The sequence below is a fragment of the Equus quagga genome, chromosome 1 (genome assembly GCF_021613505.1).
Source record: "Equus quagga isolate Etosha38 chromosome 1, UCLA_HA_Equagga_1.0, whole genome shotgun sequence".
NCBI lineage: Eukaryota > Metazoa > Chordata > Mammalia > Perissodactyla > Equidae > Equus > Equus quagga.
In genome coordinates this window covers 43,126,416-43,147,871 of record NC_060267.1, presented here as the reverse complement: position 1 = coordinate 43,147,871, position 21,456 = coordinate 43,126,416, and the positions used below count along the sequence as shown (strand labels likewise).

Here is a 21,456-nt window from a genome sequence, read left to right as displayed (position 1 = left end):
GAAGGAAGAAAGCAGGTAAATGAGGGTCTCAGTCGGATTGTACAACTGTTTTATTTACTCTCTTGTGCTGTTTACAGTGTCTCCCAGAAAAGAAGAACCCCAACTGACAGGGAATATGATTAGGGACCTTCATTGAGCCAGCAGCAACCACAGAAGAATCTAGGCATGGGAATGAGCTACTGGAACCCAAGGCAAAAGGACTGTTAGTGATAGTTTGCCCATTTCCTGGTCTCTAGTTGCTCAAATGGAAATAAGAGGAGAAAATATTAAATGATTGTGTATTGAGTTGGCGAACTTCAAAGATCTGGCCATGGTGGGGGATCAGAGGCAGCGGGCAGGATTAAGCCTGGGTTTTAAGCATCTTGTGCTAGAGACCACTTTGAGAGACAATGTGGGATAAGATGCATCAACAAGAGAATGTGAGGAGCATTGGAGAAGGGACCCAGCTGTGAACAGGGAGGAGGGACAGGGTGGTGAACCGACTGAGAGGATTCTTCCACGGGGCATGGGTAAGGAAAGGGATGGGCAGGCAGACTCATTCTGTCCACTCCTTCTTAATGGACAGGTTCCACTCCCAGGTGAGGTGGTCATGCTTGTCGTCATCGGTGAAGAAGGACTTGTTGTGGTAAGTGCCTCGGGCCAGCATGCCCTTGGGAGCCTCCTCAGTTGGAGTCAGGAACTCATACTCCTCTGGCCGAGGCCCGTAGCTACCAACCATAAATGTTGCCTTATCCACTAGGAAGAAAGAAAAGTTCATTCGGGTAAGAGTCTGAGAGAGGAAAAACAAACACTGCAACCTGGAGAATTTGGAGCACAGTTTACAGTGAACAAAGCCAGGAGCAACAGTTTCCAAGTCTGACTAAACATCAGATGTACCTGGGGCATCTTTTTTTTCTTTAAAAAAATTTTTATTGGAGTACCTTTTAAAAATACAGGTTCTTTTGACCCAGTGTCAGAGACTATGTTTCAGTAATCTGCTGTGGGTTTTAAGAAATAATGTTTTTAAAAAGCATCAAACTGATTCTGAATATCAGGAAAGTTGGGGAATCAGTGCCCTAAATGGATGGGGATCAAGACTCTTTTATGGAGATGTAGGGATTATACCACAAAAAATCCCAAACTAGTTGACACCTGAGTTCTGGTCTCAGCTCTGTAGCTACCTAAGTCATATGATATTTTGGGGCTTCTGTTTCTTTCTATATATAATAAACTTCAAGGGTCTTCTATCTACAAACTATCATTCTATGAACATACTAATTAGGGGAGACAAGGTAATATCTGATGATCAGAATGAACAGAATTCATGATTGGAATAATTGGATAAAAGGGGATAATCAATAATTTGGTAAGAAAAAAAAAAGAAGTAAATAACTGGGACAAAGGGTTAAAATAGACAACCAAAGATATTAAAAGGTGAATAGTTGGGGCATATATTAAAAATCATAGGGAATTAGAAAGTATAAATACATCTAGGTGGATAGACAGGCAGGCAACACATAGTTGTTAAGTGTTCTGAATAAGTTTGAAGGAACAGCTACAGACACATCATGGTGACGCAACGTAGTTTCTATGCCCAAAGGAAAATAGGAAACAGAACTATTTTTCATGAGACTAGGTATTGGAAAGACCAATTAAGTTCTTTCAGGTCAACAATCTTCTGTGGAATTTACGTAACTGAGTGGTTTTCCATGTCATGCAATTTTATCGGACAAGTTCTCCCCATCCCTTATTGATTTGTCGGAACTGACTGGTGCATTACTGTTTCACACCTCTGGGGGAAGAGAGCCCCTCAGGTAAAAAGGAATTGTAAAAATGCTCCCATCAGCCTTCCACCTTTCATTTCTGCCTGCCCATATTAACGGAAGAAAACTGAACAGTTTCCCCAGGCATGTGGTGTTTAGGTACAACTTGTCAAGAACAATGGTAGGTTAAAGTAATGTTATATTGTTGGTTTCAATTCGACAGCTTTTCTCAATTCTAGAAAGAGTATTTTTCTTGTTTCTTTGTTTAGGAAATTGAGTGCTGCCCCACCTCCATCAGCCCCGCACCCCCCGAACCCATGGTGCTACCAACTCCCATCCCAGCAAGCGCACGTGCCATTGGATGGGTCTTTCCTGGCCTGGATTTCTCTGACACTCAGGTTTTATATCTCTGAACTACCTTTTTTCTTTACTTCTGAGAGTGCTTTTAGGTACTTTATTTTATTCAAACTTATCTTGGTGACTCTTCCCCTTTATGAGTAATAAAGTTGAATTCTAGAAGCTGAAAGCTGAAGGTTAGCGGCTGACAGTCTAAACTAGGTCTCCTGAATGTAGACCTTGCCGTTAATATCTAGGTCAGAGGTATACATGTGCCCTATTCCCGGGGTGAGCGTCCACAGCTTTTAGCAGATTCTTAAACGAGTCTATGACTAACAGTTGCTGATAACCAGAAGTTTAACTATCAGTAAGAAGCAGAGTTTGGGACAGTGTAAAGCCTGGGTCCCTTACCTTTCACCCCAGTCCGGTAGGTGTGCTGCACATATTTCAGGCCCGACACAATATCCCTGTTCACCTGGAGGTGGGAAGAATCCAAGCAGGTCAGTTTAATGAAGGTCTATCACTTTTCCTCATCTTTCATGCTGACTCTACCTCGCTGAGTCTTCTCTGAGGATGAAAGGACTGAAGATTTAGTTTAGCATAAGTGTTACTGGGGCTGGTCCAGTGGCGCAGTGGTTAAGTTCATGTACTCCACGTCAGCAGCTTGGGGTTCCTGGTTCAGATCCCGGGCGCAGACCTTCCCACCACTTATTAAGCCACGCTGTGGTAGGCATCCCACATATAAAATTGAGGAAGATGGGCATGGATGTTAGCTCAGGGCCAGTCTTCCTCAGCAAAAAGAGGAGGATTGGCAGTGGATGTTAGATCAGGGCTAATCTTCCTCAAAAAACCACCCCCCTAAAGTCCAAACAAAAACAAAACAAAAAACAGACATAAAAATGTGTACTATTATGCTCTAGTGTGGCGGTGAGGCAGAGATTGGAAAGAAGACATCACAAGACTCAACGTTGTCAACCTGGTTTTATCATTGAATATTGTGATTTTTGGTTTGGAGAAGGGAGTATTTAACTAAAACATTGTCTCAATAGTTTTCAGTACATTTCTTCTTTCTCAATGGTCCAAAGAATGCTGTTGAGCTCTCCCTCCCTCATACTACCAGCTAGAAGACTATCCTTGTCTTAGGAAATGTTACAAGGGTACCAATGGAAAATATTATGTAAATAACTGAAAATCCTAACCTCAGAAATGATCCGTCTACCATATGAAAAACAAGCAACAAGGAGAAAAGCATTAATGGAAAATCAAGTTGAGAAGATGGTCGTGGCTGTACGGTAACTGTGGCTGAGTCTGGAGCTGAGGAGATGGGCCACATGAAAACGTCCTTCCCTTATGTAAATACTGGGTGAAATCCATTTGTGTCTGGCAAGTATTTCTGATGTCTGTCATTTTCAGATGTTATCTGAGATCTTGCTACTTTCCCAAGCCTCTCAAAGGAAATCTACTAAAACAGAATGAAAATATAGACAGCCCAAGCACTTTGTTTTTCCATGATTCATTTCACCTAGGACTGAACTGGGTTGTCTGTTAATTTTACACAGTGGTCATGTTTATACAAACAAATTAAAGTGGACGTTGCGTCATTAACTGGAGGGCTTGGTTAATTGTTCACCGATATGAAAAATTAAAGCATCTTCTGATAATTTCTCCACAAGAATAATTATGGCTCCCTTTTTGTTTTGGACAGAATAATTAAACCAACCTCTCAATGCTACATTTTGTTTTGTTGGCAATGCGGTAACATAGCAATGAATACTGCCAGCTTAGGTTCTCAGCTGTCACTCAGTAAAATCTGTGGTATAAACCTATCAAAAGCAGACAGAACGAAAACAGAGTCACTGAAAAAATTGTGACAAAATGAAACCCAAACTTTCTAATTACTCCCATGTGTGGTTCATAGGGATAAGGAAAATGAATGTATCTTTCTAGAAGTCTCTAAGCTGGTCCCTTGGGCCTATTAGGAGATGTGGTCTTGTGGGAAAATTCCTAAAAACAGGAATGGTGGTGGAGTGGTACTAAGGACTTCAAAACAAAGATCTCCTGTTTTTCTACGGCTGCACTGCGGGTCTACTTAACGTAAATATGTTTGAGATGGGTAAAAGAAAAGTATGAATGTTTCTAGTATTCTCTTCCCCTGCTTGCACGCCCCTCCCCATCATCTCTCCCACCACAAAAGGAAGACGCTTGGTGACATAAATAACAGGGAGATCTATGGAAATCAGATAGACTACACTTCCTTAGGAGGCAGAAGGAAAAGGGGGAGAAACTGGAAGAACCATCTCAAGCCAAGTTTTTATCGAGTATTGTGGAGTGTTGGGAGAGAAAGAATGCTGAGAGAAACTAAGATGAAGAGGATGTTAGGATGTGTTGCTGGTGTTGTAAATGGAAACTTTCTTGGATAATTTTTGAATTTAAATTTTGAAGTGATGTTTCTTCTAACTACAGCTTTACGCTGGGACAGGCCACAGGGTGGTTCAACTTTATGTCGGTTACATGTAGAGAGTGATCTTTCTCCTGTTAGACACAAGCTCAAATCTCTGACGTGGATGGGATGTGAAAACCCCTTTCCGTGCCTGCCTCCTCCATCACCCTAGTGTGTCACCATGACTGCTGAGGCCCCATAGCACCACATTCCTCCCTGGCCTCCCCATTCATAGCAGAAGCCCATGCTCTAGTCCTTCTGATCTTATTCACATCAAACTTTACCTTTCATGTTTCATTTGATAAAAACTGTCTTACTAAATTGACAAGGCAGTAGCATTAATAATTAAAAACTGGGCTGATGTGTAAGCCCTTCCAGGAATATTTGGCTACAACACCTCCCCAAGCTCTCAGGTGCTTTAGTAAAGAGCAGTTCTATAGGAAACAAGGACGTGAACCATAGTTCAGTGCCTATTACAGAGTGGGCATCAACAAATATTTTCAGAATGGAATTATTGGGAGGCATATTTGCATGTGGTGGAGAATGGTTGTCCATGAACCCTGAATCACACCCTGCACCCAGAGGAAAGAAGGGCCTGGTGAGTGAACAGAGAGGGCGGATAGAGGCTTCCTTGGTGAAGCTCAGGCCCTGGAGGATATGACTGAATGTGAATGAGGGGCAACTAAGACAGGTATAAGCAATTAAGGGCAAACAGTGAATTTCTGGCTTACTTATTTTCAGAGTCAAGGTTACTTTTCTCCTCGATTTTGGCTGCTCATTGGGATATGTCAGTTTATCTGTTTAGTTTTGCTCTTACCTTTTCACCTCCTCCACAACTAAACTGTAATTTTCAGTTATTTACCAAGGACCCCACTCCCTGTATTTATGTAATCATTGAGGAAATACAGCTAAGGCTATGTCTGTCCTATTTTCTTTGCCTGTTAATTGATTTATTCATTTATCTATTTCTCAATAAACATTCGCTAAATATCTACCATTTACAGAGTTTTGCATGACACATTTTGAAAGAAGGGATATACAATCTCTCCCTGTCTCAAGGTGCTCAGGCTGAGTAGGGGAGAAATGACACAAATGGTACAATACAGAGTGGTGTGTGCCTCATGGATGGGAGTACCAGGAGTTCACAGAGAGGGGATCCCATTGGCTTAAGTGATCAATGGAGAGTTCAAGGAGAGAGTCCTGGCTGGGAAAAGCAGGAAGTAAGGGTAGGTCTCAACAGGTAGAGCTCAGAGCTGGGAAGAGGACAATTCAGATCCAGGGGAAAAAAGAAACAAACGAAAAATATGCCAACATGATCACATAAGAAATTTGATTCTTTTTTTCCTCTTATGATAGGGAGGATCTAAACTTTATAAAAACATACAGGACAAGATACTTACTTTGAAGTGAATTTTGACTCTATATTCAACACCTTCCTTTAGCACAAAAGTTTCTTTTTTGAGGGCTTCAAGATCACCTGTGGAAGTGGATTTAGAAAGAGTTTATTCACCTCAGAAGGAGAAAAACAAAAAGGTGAATGAAGTTTAAGCTCCAGAATCATTTGCTGGGCGCATCGGAGCCACGTGGTCCCTACAGCCCTTGATTTAAAGAATAGTCAAGATGAGCCCCGGCACAAATACACACTTGAAATCCCTGAAATCTTACAGCTTAGATATGAAAGAAATATAATAGAGCTTTTTCCTCCAAGGTTGATGACAACTCTAAGAGTATGCAAAACATTACCAGTAATGAATTATATTTGAAAATGTCTTTTGTAATTGTCAATAACAAATCAATCATCCTAGAGGAAAGTCTGAACTATCTTTCTATTCTCTGTATTGAAAACAACGCTACAAAAATGTGGTCAAATGAAAAAATGATTAAAGAATATGTTCCTACTGCTCCAATAAGTAAATATAAGAAAAATATTATATAAGTGTACCAGCTATTTTTTGTAGATTTGGTAATGTTTGTGGTATTTTCCAGCCTTCAAAAATGTACTTGTTTTGGATCCAGGCTATGATCCTTACATTTTGGCTCAGAATAAACTCACCCTAATTTTGATTTATAGGTTGTTTATGGATTATTTGTATTGACATTTCTTGGCATAGTCACAGCAGGATTTCAGAGAAACCCACTGGAGACCACCTGGAATCTACACTGAACCAGAATTCGGTGCCAATAGGGGCCCACTGAGCTCCCCATCCACCCTGGATCACTGCATTCTTCAGGTGACCCTGGGGAGAAGACCACGACTGCATTCTATTATTTAATGTGGTTTACAGATGGGTCTTACTTAAACGATAAGCAAGGATGTTATCAAGCTGGAGATGTTGTCCAGCCTCAAGCATGCCTGCTACTTTCTGTTAACTCTGCTGACCCAGTAAAGAGATTTCCTTCTGTAGGCTCAGGAAATCGCTATGGAAGAAAAAAAAATATATAGGTGGCCACAAAACGGCGAAACAATACTTTTGGAAACGCTCTCCCACAGTGGCTCATAAAGCCTATACTTGTGCTGTATGCCCAAAGCATAATCCAGAGAAGCCACTTCCTTGTCACAAGGCCACTTTCCTTTCCTAAGGGACCCTTTGAGGTATGACAATTGGACTTTGTCCAAAAGCCACCATCTCAAGGATGAATCTATCTTGTAATGATCTCAATGTTCTCACATTGTGTTGGGGCTTTTCCTTGTAGAAGAGTGATGGCTTTAGGTAAGTTATTATTGAAAAGAATAATTCCTGATTGAGGCACTCCTACCAAGTTACACAGTGACCAGGGAACTCATTTCACCAGACAAATAATTAAATCTATTTGTAATATTTGGCCAATAATGCAGCATTTCCACTACGCTTACCATCCCTGATCCTTAGGATTGGTGGAAAGAACTAACGGCATTCAAAACTCAATTTATAAAGCTTTCAGAAGCATTTACTCTTTCATGGCCAAAAGCTCTTCTGCTAGTGCTCCTTAATCTTAGATCTATAGTTTTTGTAAACATCAGCTATCTCCTTTTGAAATAATAATACAACAGCCTATGCAATGAGATGAAGAAATATACGAACCAACTTTGCTTAAGGGATGTATTACATTGTTGTCAGGGTCTAATTGAGAAGCTTAAGAGAAATGAAAGATTGGTAGCTGATTCTTTCACAGAGAACTCCCAGAACTTAGGGATCGTGGACTACAACCTAGATAATTTATTTATCAAAAGAGACGTCAAATAAATGCAGCCCTGTTGAAAAGGACCACACCAGGATGAGAAGAAGACAGCATCTATTGTAGACAGCTGTCCCAAGACTCTGGACCAGGCCTGTATTCCCAACTTTATATCTCCTCATTTAAACCTTTGTTTTACTTAAACTGTTTACCTATTTTATAATTGTCCCATTTAAGGTTTTGGAATACTATCATACTTAAAGAAAGTGATTAATTTGGAACAGACTGCTCTTGAAGGCCAGGCATTTATTGGGTATCTCCTAATGGAACTCAATGGTATGCGGTACAAATCGCTGGCCTTGGCTACTGTCTGGATGGTGAAAATACTGCACCCTGAGTTTCCCTTGGATGCAGGGAAGGAGTCACACTGAGCTAACACCTGTTGCTAATCTCCCTCTCTTTAAGGCCAGGTGAGCTGCTTCAGTGTTCCACTGGTATGGCCACCAAGCAGCTATATTTACTCTTTCTTTGGGGCTAAAAGATGTCATTACCACATATGGAAGCACTGACTAAATTTACTCAACAAGCCCTTAATGATGGTCAGGCAGGAATAACCTTATTTAAATACTGAAATGTCTTTAATGAGAAAGACTGTCCTTCAAGACAGAATGGCTTTAGATAGTCTTACTGCATCCCAAGGTGGTACGTATACAACCACTCAAACTGAATGCTGTGCTTTTATTATGTGATGAATTTTCCAGTGTGTCATCTCTGCTAAAGCACATGAAAAAACAGGCGAATGCCTTACGTGATCCTACACCCAGTTCGATTTGTTTGGTTGGCTCCCTTCCAGTACTGGTCCCCTTTTTTCAATCTAGATTGCAATTCCTATTTCTATTACTTCTTGGAATTCTTGTACTAGTCATAATATTCAAATTGATTGTTGTTTTCTTTACTCAGTGTTGTAAGAATAGCATACAAACTAGAGTGATGATTGCTTGATGATTTGAGATGGTCGATCTGTCTTATAACCCTGGACAAATTTCCTTTTCTGATAAGGAATATGTCTAAGAACTCATTTTAAACGAATGTTTTCAAATATGTTGAATTATTATCATTGTTCCTGTACTTATTCTATTATCATATACAATGTAAACATGAAGTATCATGAAAAAGCACATATACAATGTTTGTGCAACAACCTAAAATTAATTGAAAATTATATAACCTATGAAATGCTTCCTCTGTTAATATATATACCTCTATGCCTGTCCACTGTTTCCCCCCAATGTGGAAAACTTGGAAAATAAATGAGATAAAAGCCTAGCACCAAGGGACATGATGGACCCAGGGCAAGCAGTAACCACCCTGGTGCTGAGGGACAATATTTTGATCATCAATGCTTTCTACTGAAAGATTATAGATCAAAATGGGAAAATGAAAATGACAAATAGAAATGGCAAGCAGTAGGATATATTGAAGTATATGAGGAAGCCATTTGGGGTAAACCTAATTCGGCCTGACTTTGTTTTTCCAAAAGGGCCTGACACGGCTATTGAGCATGCATTGTATATCTGATTTAAGCATTGGCTATGTCCCAAAGACAAGAACAAAAGTCCTTAAGATAAATGTGCAACTTCCCCTACATTGGCATTTCCTTAAGGATAAGGATCTCTCCCTAGCTTAGGAACTGATTGCTGTGCTCACCTGTGACCACCCAGATGGAGACAACAGACCTGCCACCCTGCTGTGTCCATCAATTGCTGTGCTGAGAGAGCAGTCTCATGACTATTGTAAAAGGGATATTTCAATCATATGTGAAACATCCTCTTTGTGGGTATATAACCACTCTGTACACCCCACTTCTTTGGTGCCCTTCCTTCCTGGGGGAAGGAAGGCCCTGGTTTATGGGCCTCACATTTTGGCTCAGAATAAACTCACCTAAATTTTCAGAAAAAGAAAAAAATTTACTTGTTTTGGATTCTTTTTATTATTCTAAATAACTCTTCACTTTTGTATTTAATTTTGCATTTGCAATTTCATATTATCTTTCTTAAGGCAAGTCACTTAACTTATAAAAGCTTCAGGCTCCATGAAACTGAGATCTGCCCCTAATTCCTGTCTCCTGGTTAGAAAGGCTGTCATTCTCTGTTGTTTTACCAATGTGATCTTATATAAGTTTGCATTCAGGAGGAGTGTGTGTGTGTCTGAAGCATATGCACAGAACTGGTACCAGCATTCTCTACATATATGAGATTCACCTCATTAGCCTCTTTGCAACAGAAAACCAAATCTGAGTTTTCTGCTGCTGGGAAAATAGACGGAGACCAAGTTTTCCCTACAATATCATCAAGCCATTCTGAGCAGAACAGATTTCCTGAGGGCTAATTCAGACCTGCTCTTGTGAAATGACAGTTGCACCTGGTAACATTACACAATTTCACACAGGAAGAGGTCTGAGTCCTGGTGAGAGATAGAGAGAGTTTCTCTCCAGGAGAGATGCTAGAATGTGGGGGTAGCTGAATTGGTGTCTCTGCTCTAATGATTTCGGTTGAACAGGAAGTGTGTCTTTTCAGCCTCTGGCTTCCTCCCTTTGACAAAAAAGCCCATATAAGGTAAAGAGTGGATATGTCCTGTGGGAGGGGAACTACCTTGCTGCTAAGCCTACTGATCTAGAGTGATGCTTTGCTCTGTCTCATGAGTCCACTTTTTGAATCTGGTAACAAATTTTCTTTTTACTTAAGACCTGCCTTTGATGCCTTCAACCTCCTAGCTCTGTGGTCTTCTTCTCATTTCTCTCAGATGTCCATTTTCCCCATAATATCCACCTTCCCAGCCTCTCCTTATCTCCTCAAGACCTAGTCTCAGGAAAGGACTTGACCCTTGTTGCAATAAAGTGAAACATAATAACAACATCTTAATTTGTACATCTATATTGGGGGAAGTTGCTTATTTAAAAGATTCAGAGGGGCCTGACTCATGATGTAATAGCTGAGTTCAGAGTACTCTGCTTCAGCGGCCCAGGTTCACAGGATTAGACTCTGGGTGCTGACCTACACCACTCATCAGCCATGCTGTGGTGGCGACCCACGTGCAAAATAGAGGAAGACTGGCATGGATGTTAAGTCAGGGCTAATCTTCCTCAGGGGAAAAAAAAGAATCAGAGCTTTAAGCTATTAATGAGTATTCAATTAATGGAATTCCTAGCATTATTCAGGAGGTCTTAGATTGCTTCTTGCCTCCCGGTAAGTTCTGTAGCTGATGTAAGATCAATACTTTCTCTGATGTTTAGCAATCTTTTTACATGAATAGTAATTCTCCTGCTATCATGTAGAGATAAAACTCTGAAGTAAATATGATACAAGTAAATGTATCCAGTATTTATACCTGCACTCTCTTCAGTTAAATAGAGACAGAGGTTGGGCTTTTCATTAAACATGGTAAATAGCGTGTACTCTGAGAGCAATGATTTGTGAACTGGTCCCAGCATACTTATCTCTGGGATTAACCTTACTAGGGTTTCCTTTTGCTAGGAAAGAGGACAAAGATCAAGTTTTCCCAGTGATAACATTAGGCTCTTCTGAACAGATGCGTCCACTTACCAGTGAGGTCCATGGTGATTGGTCCAGGAGCACTCTCACAAACCAGGGTGAGGCGAGTAACAGTAACGTTGGGGGCTGTTGGGTCTGCAGGATGTAAAAGGAAATGTAAGCACAGGGAAGAGACATGTATGTACAGTGTACGTGTGTGCATTTCAAGTAGGAGAGAGAGAACTTAAAAAGAAAAGTGGTATCTGCATCTAGAATAGAAATGGAAGTGGCAGATTCACCATGATTTGCCTTAATGGCCTTATAAATTACAGCAATGCTGTTTCTGATTCAGGCACTTGTAGATCCATCTTAATTCTCAATAGCAAACATTTCCCAAGTGACTGTGGGTAAAGTATGCTGCTAATTGGGCACTGCCCATCCATATCTTTGGGCCATGTCTTAGTCTGCCATTGCGTATGTGGAAGAGATGAATGGTTAGGTAAGGAGGGAGAAGGAGAAGACAGGAAGAAAATGTGAGAGACGAAGAGAAGACAATTTTAAGTGGTAGTCTGGAATTTTTTCTAAATCCTCCCTATGTGTTATCTTTGCCTGTTTCAATGTTGACTTGCACTTTCTTTCCAAAAAGCCTTAATTATGCAATCCATTGCTTTAGGCAGCATATATAGACTGTGCCTCACTCGCTTAACCCTGGAAGCACTTGGTGCTTTCCTTTGCACCTGCTCCTGAATAGCTGACATGTGTGCCTTCTCTGAGACCCTCAACCTGCTCCCATCCCTATACACACACACCTGATACCACAGGACCATCCCCCAGGAGCGTTTTCTTGTACTTAGTTAGACTTTCATCATCTTTGTCCATCTCCTGTAGCTCTTTCAAGGACTTCTGAGGGGGAGGCTTGTAATTGAGTTTGCCGTCCAGCTCATCATCATCCTCCTCCAGGTGTGGCTCTGGGGCCTTTTCAGTCATTTTGATCTGTTTCAGAGAGAGAGAGAAGATGATAGTCCATTAGCCAAAGGTCAGTGGACATGAAAGATGTTTGTGGGGTTATTATTAGCACCATCTTTGCCCTGGTGGACTTCTGTAATTATCAGTGATTTTTCAGGAGATTTTCCCCTAATTCCACCTCAATGTATTTCATAAAATAAGAATATAATTCATTCCAGTCTTTTCTCTGACCTGCCTGAATTTTTGCACACTGTGATGAGCATCTATTTACTGGATAAAACTGACAAAAAAGAAGTAACTCATTTGTGAACTATACACTACAAACGGAGCAACATAGCACAAGCAGTCTTGAATAAGGAGCAAATAGCCCCAGTTCAAATCGTTAAAGAAATTATCACTGTCCTTCAAACGCAGCCTGCCTTGCTAGTATCAACACTCTCAGCACATACCGTCTCAGTTGTGAGGGTGTCAAGAGACTGGTGGAATACTTGCCAAAGAAAGTTGACTTTTTCCCATTCATTGAATCTTGCCGTGAACTCCTGCAATACCTCAGTGGTAACTTGTGAGAAGTTGTAGGCCCCGTGATACCTCCCCGAAATGTCTGAATGTTTTCTACCCAATATTACTAATAATTCCTTGAGAGCAGCTACTAAGTTTTGTGTTTCTCTTGAATCTCCCATAACGCTTGAATAGTTCAGGCATTTTCTAAACATTCATTGATTGATTTATTAGGTTCTATATCTAAAGATCTTCTGTTCTTTTGAAATGACACAAAATAGCAAAGGACTCTAAATTTCTCTAGACAAAGTAGTAACTATGTCTGTAGTACCCTTCCATCAATCTCCTCTTTCTGGACCTACCTCCCTTTTAGTACCTCCCTCCTTGGCCCAGATTTCCAGTGATCTTATGCTCTAAGACCTCACCTGGGCGTACCTGGAGTCTGTCTTCTTCCACGATCATCTACATTTACTTGTTTTATATTAAAACATTGAGGGGAGATCTAATAAAATTATTCACACTTAAGTGTTAAAGACAGAATAATAGGTTTAGAAATTATTCCTCTTTGGGCATGTATAGTCAGAGCTTTTCAGAGCTGAAATAATCCTTAGATGTGATATATTCTGACCCCTAATTTATCACTGAGAAAATTGAAACCCAGAGGTTAAGAGAATTGCCCAAGTTCACATAGCTGGATGAGAGGCAGTCTCATAATAAAGAGAAAGAAATCTCTATTGGAAGAATTTCAGGCCCCATGGTTGGCAGCAATGGACCTATTTTGGGAAACAAGGGAGATATTTGGACAAGGAGATAATTTCCTGATTTCCTTCAGTTCTACCCTGAGGGTAACCGCCTTCCTGGCCTGTGCGTAAAGCCTTCATTGCTCCCAACAGGCACAACTATAAGACAGTATCTCTCACATCTCATCCTCAGTCACTCTGCAAACCTTTATAAAGTCCCCTGAGAGTGAAGCTATCTCTGGCCAAAATCAGTTGTGGTTTTAACTTTCGATGTCACTGTCATTGGCAAGAAGAAGAAAAATAATTTGGAAATGAAGTCAACCAAAAGCAATTTTAACAGAAAAAAAAAACAGAAAACAAGAGAAAAGAAAAAGAAATACCTCTTGGCTCATTAATCTTCCTCCAGCAACTTAACAAGCCAAACACTACGAGCCTTCATTAGCTCTAAAAACAGCCGTGCAATGCCCAGGTCCACTTCCTGTGCAGGAAGGAAACATGTAGGCCTGTTCCTATGGCAACTCTTGCTTCAGCTGAAGAACCAGCACCACTCAAAGCTGAGCCTCTAGAGAACAGTACCATGAACTCGTGACAAACTCAACTCGTATTGCAAGCAATACTCAGGGAAAGTAGATGAGCTGGTTGGAAAAATAATGAAAGGTGCAGTGGGTGGAAGCTATAGGTTGTGGGTAGTTTAAGGACAATCATTAAGAGGCAGATGAAGAGCGACCCAGATAAGACTAATCAGATGAGACAGGTTCTCCTCTGGTGACACCCAGGAGCCTGACTAGATACTCAGGGTGAAGGTCACATAAGAAACCTGTGGACAGAGCATCAGGAAGGCTGACTACAGATGAGGACATCTCAATTCCCATGAACAGAACTTTCTGGAATATATCCCTTGGTTCTAACGTGTCATCTGCTTAAAGTTTGATCATCAGATGGTAACATCACACCGAACCACTAACTAGCTCAAGTTGATTTCAATAACCTGCAGGGAATTGTAATTCTGTACTTAAATCTCAATTTTTAAAGGAGAATGAGAGATTGAGAGAGGCAGAGAAAGATCCAGTCTAGGACGGGATTTGCTAACCTCTAACAGTGTGATCACTGGCAAATTAATTTATCTGTCATCTGGATTTTGATCTTCTCATTAGTAAATCTGAGACTTACGTCAGTTCTAAATTTCATTGATTCATTGCAAACAGATATGATAATTGCTCCATGAAAATGAGACACAAATTTATTTAAAGACATTAAAGAGTAGGGCATTTACTATGTGGGATTACTATATAAAATTGTGGCAGTCAAGAATAGGAAATTCAGGACCACATGAAAATAATTTGGTCTGACGAGATGGCATAAGAAAAACAGAGATATGAGGCCAGACAACCCAAAACCAGCTCAGTCTTGAAAGCTGCTTAGAAAAAGATGAAAATGTGATAAAATGGCAAATAAAGGACTGGAAAAGCAGTTTTCAGGGAAAGCCCTTTTAAAGCAAAGTTAAGGTCACAAATATTTGGTGAGCACCTACTGTTTACAAGGAACTGTGCTTTAGCACATAGTGGTGTTTTAACTTACCCCAAAGTGGAGAAGCAGTGGAAGATGGGCAATCTAACCACACTAAAAAGGCCCAGCTGGTTTGATTGATGCTTCTTAATCCTTTTTGAAGATTACAGGTCTCTTAAAAAATCTGGTGAGGGGCCTGCCCAATGTCACAGCGGTTAAGTTCGCGCGTTATTCTTTGTCGGCCCGGGGTTCGCTGCTTAAACCACACTGTGGCAGGCGTCCCACATATAAAGTAGAGGAAAATGGGCACAGATGTTAGCTCAGGGCCAATCTTCCTCAGCAAAAAGAGGAGGATTGGTAGCAGATGTTAGCTCAGGGCTAATCTTCCTCAAAAACAGAAAAAAATCTAGTGAAAGTCATGGTCCTTATAAAAGGGAAAAAGGAATAAGCCCACAAAACTGTACATGCAGTCTAGGGGTTCATGGACCCCTGAGGTCCTTCATGGACTTTACTGGAGTCCAAGCTTAGGAACATGGCCTTGAAACTGTCACGGTTGGAAACGTAAAGCAGAGAGTTGAGTGTTAAGGGGAAAGCTTGCTTGGCTCCAAGGCCTGGCCAGATGGATGACACAACTTAGCCTCAAGCTAAGGATCATGACTATGCACCCAAAATGCTAGATATGTAGAAACAGGAGGAGATATCAGGTAACATCTGTATCTGAGGGAGCGTGACCACAAAGCCTGGCAGAGGAGCAGAGGTGCACAGGGACCAGCGACTCAGGAGGAGTTCTGTGTCAATCTACCTGATTTTGGATACTGATCTCTTCACTGAACTAGGCCTCATCATGCATGGGTTTGGGTTGTGGCTTAGCCAGTAACTGGCGGTGACCCCCTGAGCAAATATTTCCACCGCTGTGGATCTTACTTTCCTCATCTCAGGAGGTGAGGGCTCGAGCAGACTATCTCTATCTGCGTGTTTCTCCTGACCTGCAGTCATGGGTCAGTTAAGTTGCCATTCAGATACGTTATTTCAACAGTTTATACAAGAGACTATCTCCATCTTAAGTATTTCAAATTCATCTGAATTCCCAAAAGATGCTGCATTTTTAATTTCACATTTCATCCATGAGGAACCTCAGATTCTTCCAAAGCCCCAGACATAAATAGTTTATATAGTTTGACAATGACTTCCCAAGTTATATTTAGCCACAAATGTCAATTTTCTCTTTTAATTTTCCCATTTTATGGGAAACTGAGAATGGGAATATTAGGAAAATTCTACAGGCTACTTTCTAATCTCATCATCTAAAGGACTACTGGCTTACTATTGATGATAATAGTTAGAATAGTTACCATACATAGTGCTGCATGCTTTCATGAGGATTATCTCATTTAGTCCTCACTACAACCTTAAGGGCAGACATTATCAGCATTCTCTTCTACAGATCAGGAAACTAAAGCTCAAGTAAATAACTTGCCCAAGAAGACATATTGCATAAGGAGCAGAATTAATGTCTGAGCCTAGGTTGTCTGACTTCTAGGCACTGCTCTCTGTTGCTTCAGCTGTCTTTATTAAGTAGTAATGAAATTATAGAGCTCGTTTGTTATTGGGGAATATATCCAGGGGTGCACAGGCAGAAGTAAAGGCTTCTTTGCAACACTCTTCAGGGACGGCTTGAGCAAAGCGAGGAAGTGTCACATGAAGAGAGTTTCAGTGCAACTCTACCTTGTGTCACTTTGCGCAAGTCACTGACTGTCTCTGCACTCCAGTTTCGTCCTCTGCAAAATGAAATTGTTTCATTAGAAGACCTCAGAGGCTCCTTCTTAATTCAATGACTCTAATGCTCCTTAATGTAAAGAAGGCTGTGAAATGAGAAAGGAAAAGAGGAAGTGGAAGTGGGTTGGGGAGAACACAGCCAGTCAGCACAGAACATTCTGGTTGGTCTTTTCTCACCTTCCTCTGCACTTTGCCCGCTGTTCCATGAGCAGGGTTATTTTGCTTGTTTGTTTGTATGTTGTTTTTGACTTTGGTTCTTTACACAGGAAAAGTGAGATGGAGAATTAGCAATTATATACTTAACGAGATTAATGTGGACTCTCTTGGGCCCTAAAGCACATATCGCTTTTTTTCAAGTGCTTACTACTCCAGTTATCTCTATTTTCTGCTTCACAGATGCCTACACAGATGAATTTTCACAGAGGAGCCCTCACGCCCCTATGTCTGCTCTTCAGCGAAACAATGTCAAGGGTTAGATGTGCTGAGGTGGGGCCTTAATCTTCTCTTGCTCAATTAAAATGCCAAATTAAATTAAGTTGGTTGCTCATGGCATGAGTATGACATAGCACAAATCGGTGTTTTTGCTTGCAATTTCAGTGAAATTTCCAAGACACTGAAAGTGAATTACGCTTAAGAATTTACGCCAATCTCAGGATAGAGAACACGTGTCTGATTCATTCATGCAGATCCAAATAAGTTGAAGGCAAGAAAAGGTGAAACTCTTGAGTTTAGATGAAACCGATCACCTGGTTAATTCAGAGAAAGATGATCTTTATTCCCACTGGAACGTGGTCTTGGAGTTTGATGGATCAGAGATTCAAAATGTGGCTCTGCAACTGACTTATTACAGAACTTAGGCAAGTTTCTAACACCGCTGAGCCCAAGATTTTCCATCAGTAGTGTGGGAATATCAATCTTTCTATGCGGGGTTGAAGAGTTGGAGAGACATATGGAAAGTTCTAGAACTATCATGACCATTAGTAGATGTTCAGTAACTATCCATTCCCTTCCTCTCCTCCCTTCCCCGTGAAGCTGTGTTGTTGCACAGCTTCAGCGAAGCGAAGTGGCTGACTCCTTAGGCACCAAATGCTTTCTCTCGGCTCTTCTGTGTTGACAACGTCCATTCCTTCCTCCTTAAAAATAGATTTTGTTTCTTGGAGGAGTACGGAAGAGACAAGGAGTTCTGGGAATTGCAACGATTGTTTATGAACTGAATCAGTCTTAAAATGGAATTGTCACTAATATTTCTTTAAAAAACTTCCTCATGAACAATTTAATTTTAGATTCTATTTATTGCTCTCTTTCATAATTGAAGCCAGAGGTCACTGTGTGAATGATGAGAAAAGATAGAAGACACAAGCACAGCGAATGGAGAGAATTGCTGTGGAGCAAAATGCTGTGGAGACTTAACTCACGTCCCAAAGTCACCAGATCGTGCAGCTAGATGCACAGGCCATGAATATGAGATAGAGGAGGAGGAGACGAGGGAGAGAGAGAGAGAAATGTGGAAGGACCAGAAGTAGGGGATTTCCATCAGAGAAGTACCTATGAAAGCATCAGCATTCTCTGTCACCTCTGTCATCTCCACACCCCATTGACCAGGATATGTCCTACTTTCCCCAAATCTGGAGTTGCAGCTCTACAGCAGGTCATGGAGAGTTGGGTCATCTCTGAAAGACTGCTGACATTTCAGAGATACTCAAGGATTTGGGTCTGCTTTGCTGCCTGCCTGATGATTGGGTTCATTTAGGGAATCCAGGTTTATCCCACGGACACCAGAAGCTGTCTCAGTCCTGGAGTCCTCCATGGTGTCTCAGTATTCCCTAGCAACATGGAGGAACTGGTGCTTCCTGGGATCCTCACGGCTGTTTTCTACCATCTCTGCCCCATTAAGAAAACTGACACTGTGGTCGGCCCATGGTCGAGTGGTTAATTTTTCATGCTCTGATTCGGTGGCCTGGGGTTTTGGATCCTGGACACGGACCTAGCACTGCTCATCAGGCCATGCTGAGGCAGCACCGCACATACCAGAGCCAGAAGGACCTACAACTAGAATATACAACTATGTACTGAGGGGCTTCGGGAGGAAAAAGAAAAATGTCTAACACTGCAAAGCTGAGTGAGAAGAATCAACCGAGTGCCTGGGAGGAAATGTCTTCTTAGATACGATAAACACTAAAACCAATCCAGAGGAGGATACAAATTACTAGAAGCAGAATTCTTTAATATTCCCCTTCGTGAGAGAAACAATATATTATTTCTTATCTGTGCATTCATAGTATACTCTAACCCAGATTCATATGCAAAAGATCGAGAACTCAATTCATTAAACTTTTCTGAGCGTCCACCATGTGAAGTCATAGTGCTAGGTGCTTTCACAAATATTTATTTTAAATCATTCTCAAAGAAACATGCATTTAAAGAAGCCATTATTAAGCAAAAGACAGGACAGCAATAACTCGATACATTCACAGAGGATTTAAATTAAGCATGAAAAATTAAAAGTAAAGCCAATTTTTATGACTTCTTGTACTTAGACTATCAGCCCCTTTAAGAAAATTCATGTGAATTTTTACCAGCTTTGGCTGTGGAAGCCAGAGTGTGTGGACACCAGCACAGAATGACTGACTAATTGTTTATTGAATGGATAAATGTTGTTGAAGTTCCAGGAGCAATACGAGACCCACCTCTGGCTGTGCCAGTGTGGACTCTAATCGAGGATCCTGGGCAGTGATAACACCGACCCAGGGACAAGGATGCTCAGAATGTGAGATTAAAGAAAATTTCTTCCATGGGACATTTCCTAAAATGTTGTTCTGAGGCATTGTACCTGTGGGTTCTTTTCCATACCAGGATGACTTTAGTCAAGCCATTTAACATTTCCAAGGCTTGCTTTCCTCCCTGTGTCCACTCAGGATTCAATTTGAGTTTCTAACGCTAGGCCTGACACATAGAAGGCTCTCCACATATGTTGGCTTTCTTTTTCTATCTGCTTAATTTCTCCTTCCCAGAGCTGGCTGAAGTTTCTAACATATTGTGCTCCCATAAATTGGCCCAGGCCCTCGCCTTTCCGTCAGAATGACTTTGCCCTTGCTGAACTTCCACTGAAAACAGAACCTTGATGTTGCTTGGAGTATACTTCCCTAGGGACAAACTTATATTCTTCCAAGCAAGGGAGGACCAAATTCCAGTGCCTGGGAGATGTCAGCTAGTTTTTGTGAAGCTGTAACGTGGTTACTCCACATGTGCTGGATCTGTGCAGCGTGGATGGAGAATGAACTGTTCTCTCAGAATTCCACACCTCTCATAAAAGACTAAGATGATCTTGTTACTATGCTTGTGTCATATCTGAATTTGGGAGGGAGATTTTCTTTTAAATTTAATAAAAGAAAGCCATGGCAAAGATGAATGATGCCTGCCTGTGACTGAACCCCGCTGTGGCCAACACAGACCTCTTGATTTCCCTGGCTTGATCATCCAACATGCTAATGCTGATTTCAGTGGTTCTTGGTCTCTATGAGAAGGGGTGACAATGGAACATCCCCGTGAGAGTAGTCTGCCTTCCCTCACCTTGAATAGGTGAACAGCTCAGGGTTTGTCTGACCCATGGCACAAGTTACCCTAGGTCTAGAGTTTAATTACAATGCTTATAAAACATGCTGACTTGGACATCCTTTAAAAGGAAGAAGGTATTTCAGGTCAAGCTTAAAGCACTTCTAATGGCGGCCAATGACCTTGACAATTCGAAGGCCCACTGCCAGGAATCCTAGCTGGGCCCACTTGGATTTTTCTAGAACCTATCTCCTAATAAATTATTTGATGTCTTCCTTGCTGGCTTTTCGTTCTCTCAGGTGTCAGAGCTATTCTTTGGCAACAACAGCAATTATCTCTCTGCCCATCTCACCTCGGGAATTCAATACATGGTTTTTGTTAGTGGTAAAAATTCTATCCCTGTACGACTGATGAGTAAATAACAACGCCTTCTACTGTACTTCCCCCTTGATGGTTAAACCCTATTGTACTCAGAGGGAGGCTATCATTATGCATTTCTCTTATATCACCAGAACATTCTTTAGTATCAAACAGTTTAATGTTTGACACTAAACATTAGTGTCATTTTTTTGAACCACTTTTTTTCTTTTCACCCAGTCTCTTTAAGTCTACTTAAAAACAGGAAACCGCACATCTCCACCCCAGCCCTAAACCACCATCCACCAACACGTTCGCATCAGTTTAGAGCTACAGTCTTTTTGCTTCTGAGGTTGGCCAGATGCCTGCTCCTACCTTGTAGGAAAGCCCTCCAGGCACTCCCCAGTGATTGTACTCAGCCGGTTCTCCAGGATATTCAAGATTTCATCTCCCAGGCTGCAGCGCACACCCTCTCCTCCCTGCCCTGACTCATTGCCACCGTTCCCAGCTCTGACTTCCCCTTCTATGCAGGACTGTCTCTGCAGCCTCCTTAGTACTTTCTTATCATAAAGTTTGTTTTAAACAAGAACCACTCTCGGAAAAAAAATGAACTTTGAGGGCCGTAGCCCAGTTTAGAGATTTCCCACATTTCTCTGTGCCCACCCACAGCCTGCCTCCCCCCGTGGTATTTCAACTTACATTCAGTGGTTCACGTCTCTGTCTTGGGTGCCTCTGTCTCTCAACTCTGACTTCTGAGTAGTCAGGCAGTTAGAACAGGAAGGAAGTTAGTGAGAAAAAAAAAATGTTCTAAACCTACTAGAAGAGGAAACCCGGGGCTGTCTCAAATCCTGTTCCTC

The 21,456-nt window shown here is 41.3% G+C and overlaps 1 protein-coding gene across 4 annotated transcripts; it reads right to left on the bottom strand.

The window, feature by feature from the left end:
- Positions 1-35: 35 nt before the first annotated feature.
- On the bottom strand, positions 36-21,450 carry ARHGDIB (Rho GDP dissociation inhibitor beta). 4 transcript variants are annotated; one of them, XM_046647914.1, is made up of 7 exons: positions 21,299-21,409; positions 16,640-16,692; positions 12,014-12,197; positions 11,277-11,360; positions 5,919-5,995; positions 2,490-2,553; positions 36-735 (listed from the first exon to the last, which is right to left on the bottom strand). In XM_046647914.1, exons 3-7 carry the CDS (start codon positions 12,189-12,191, stop codon positions 536-538), a joined length of 603 nt encoding a protein of 200 aa, XP_046503870.1. In that variant the 5' UTR covers positions 12,192-12,197; positions 16,640-16,692; positions 21,299-21,409; the 3' UTR covers positions 36-535. The 4 variants fall into 4 exon arrangements, with proteins under 4 accessions (XP_046503870.1, XP_046503869.1, XP_046503871.1 ...); XM_046647913.1 differs by lacking the exon at positions 16,640-16,692 and having other exon boundaries at positions 21,299-21,450; XM_046647915.1 differs by lacking the exons at positions 16,640-16,692; positions 21,299-21,409 and adding an exon at positions 20,975-21,102.
- Between the last annotated feature and the right edge of the window lie 6 nt (positions 21,451-21,456).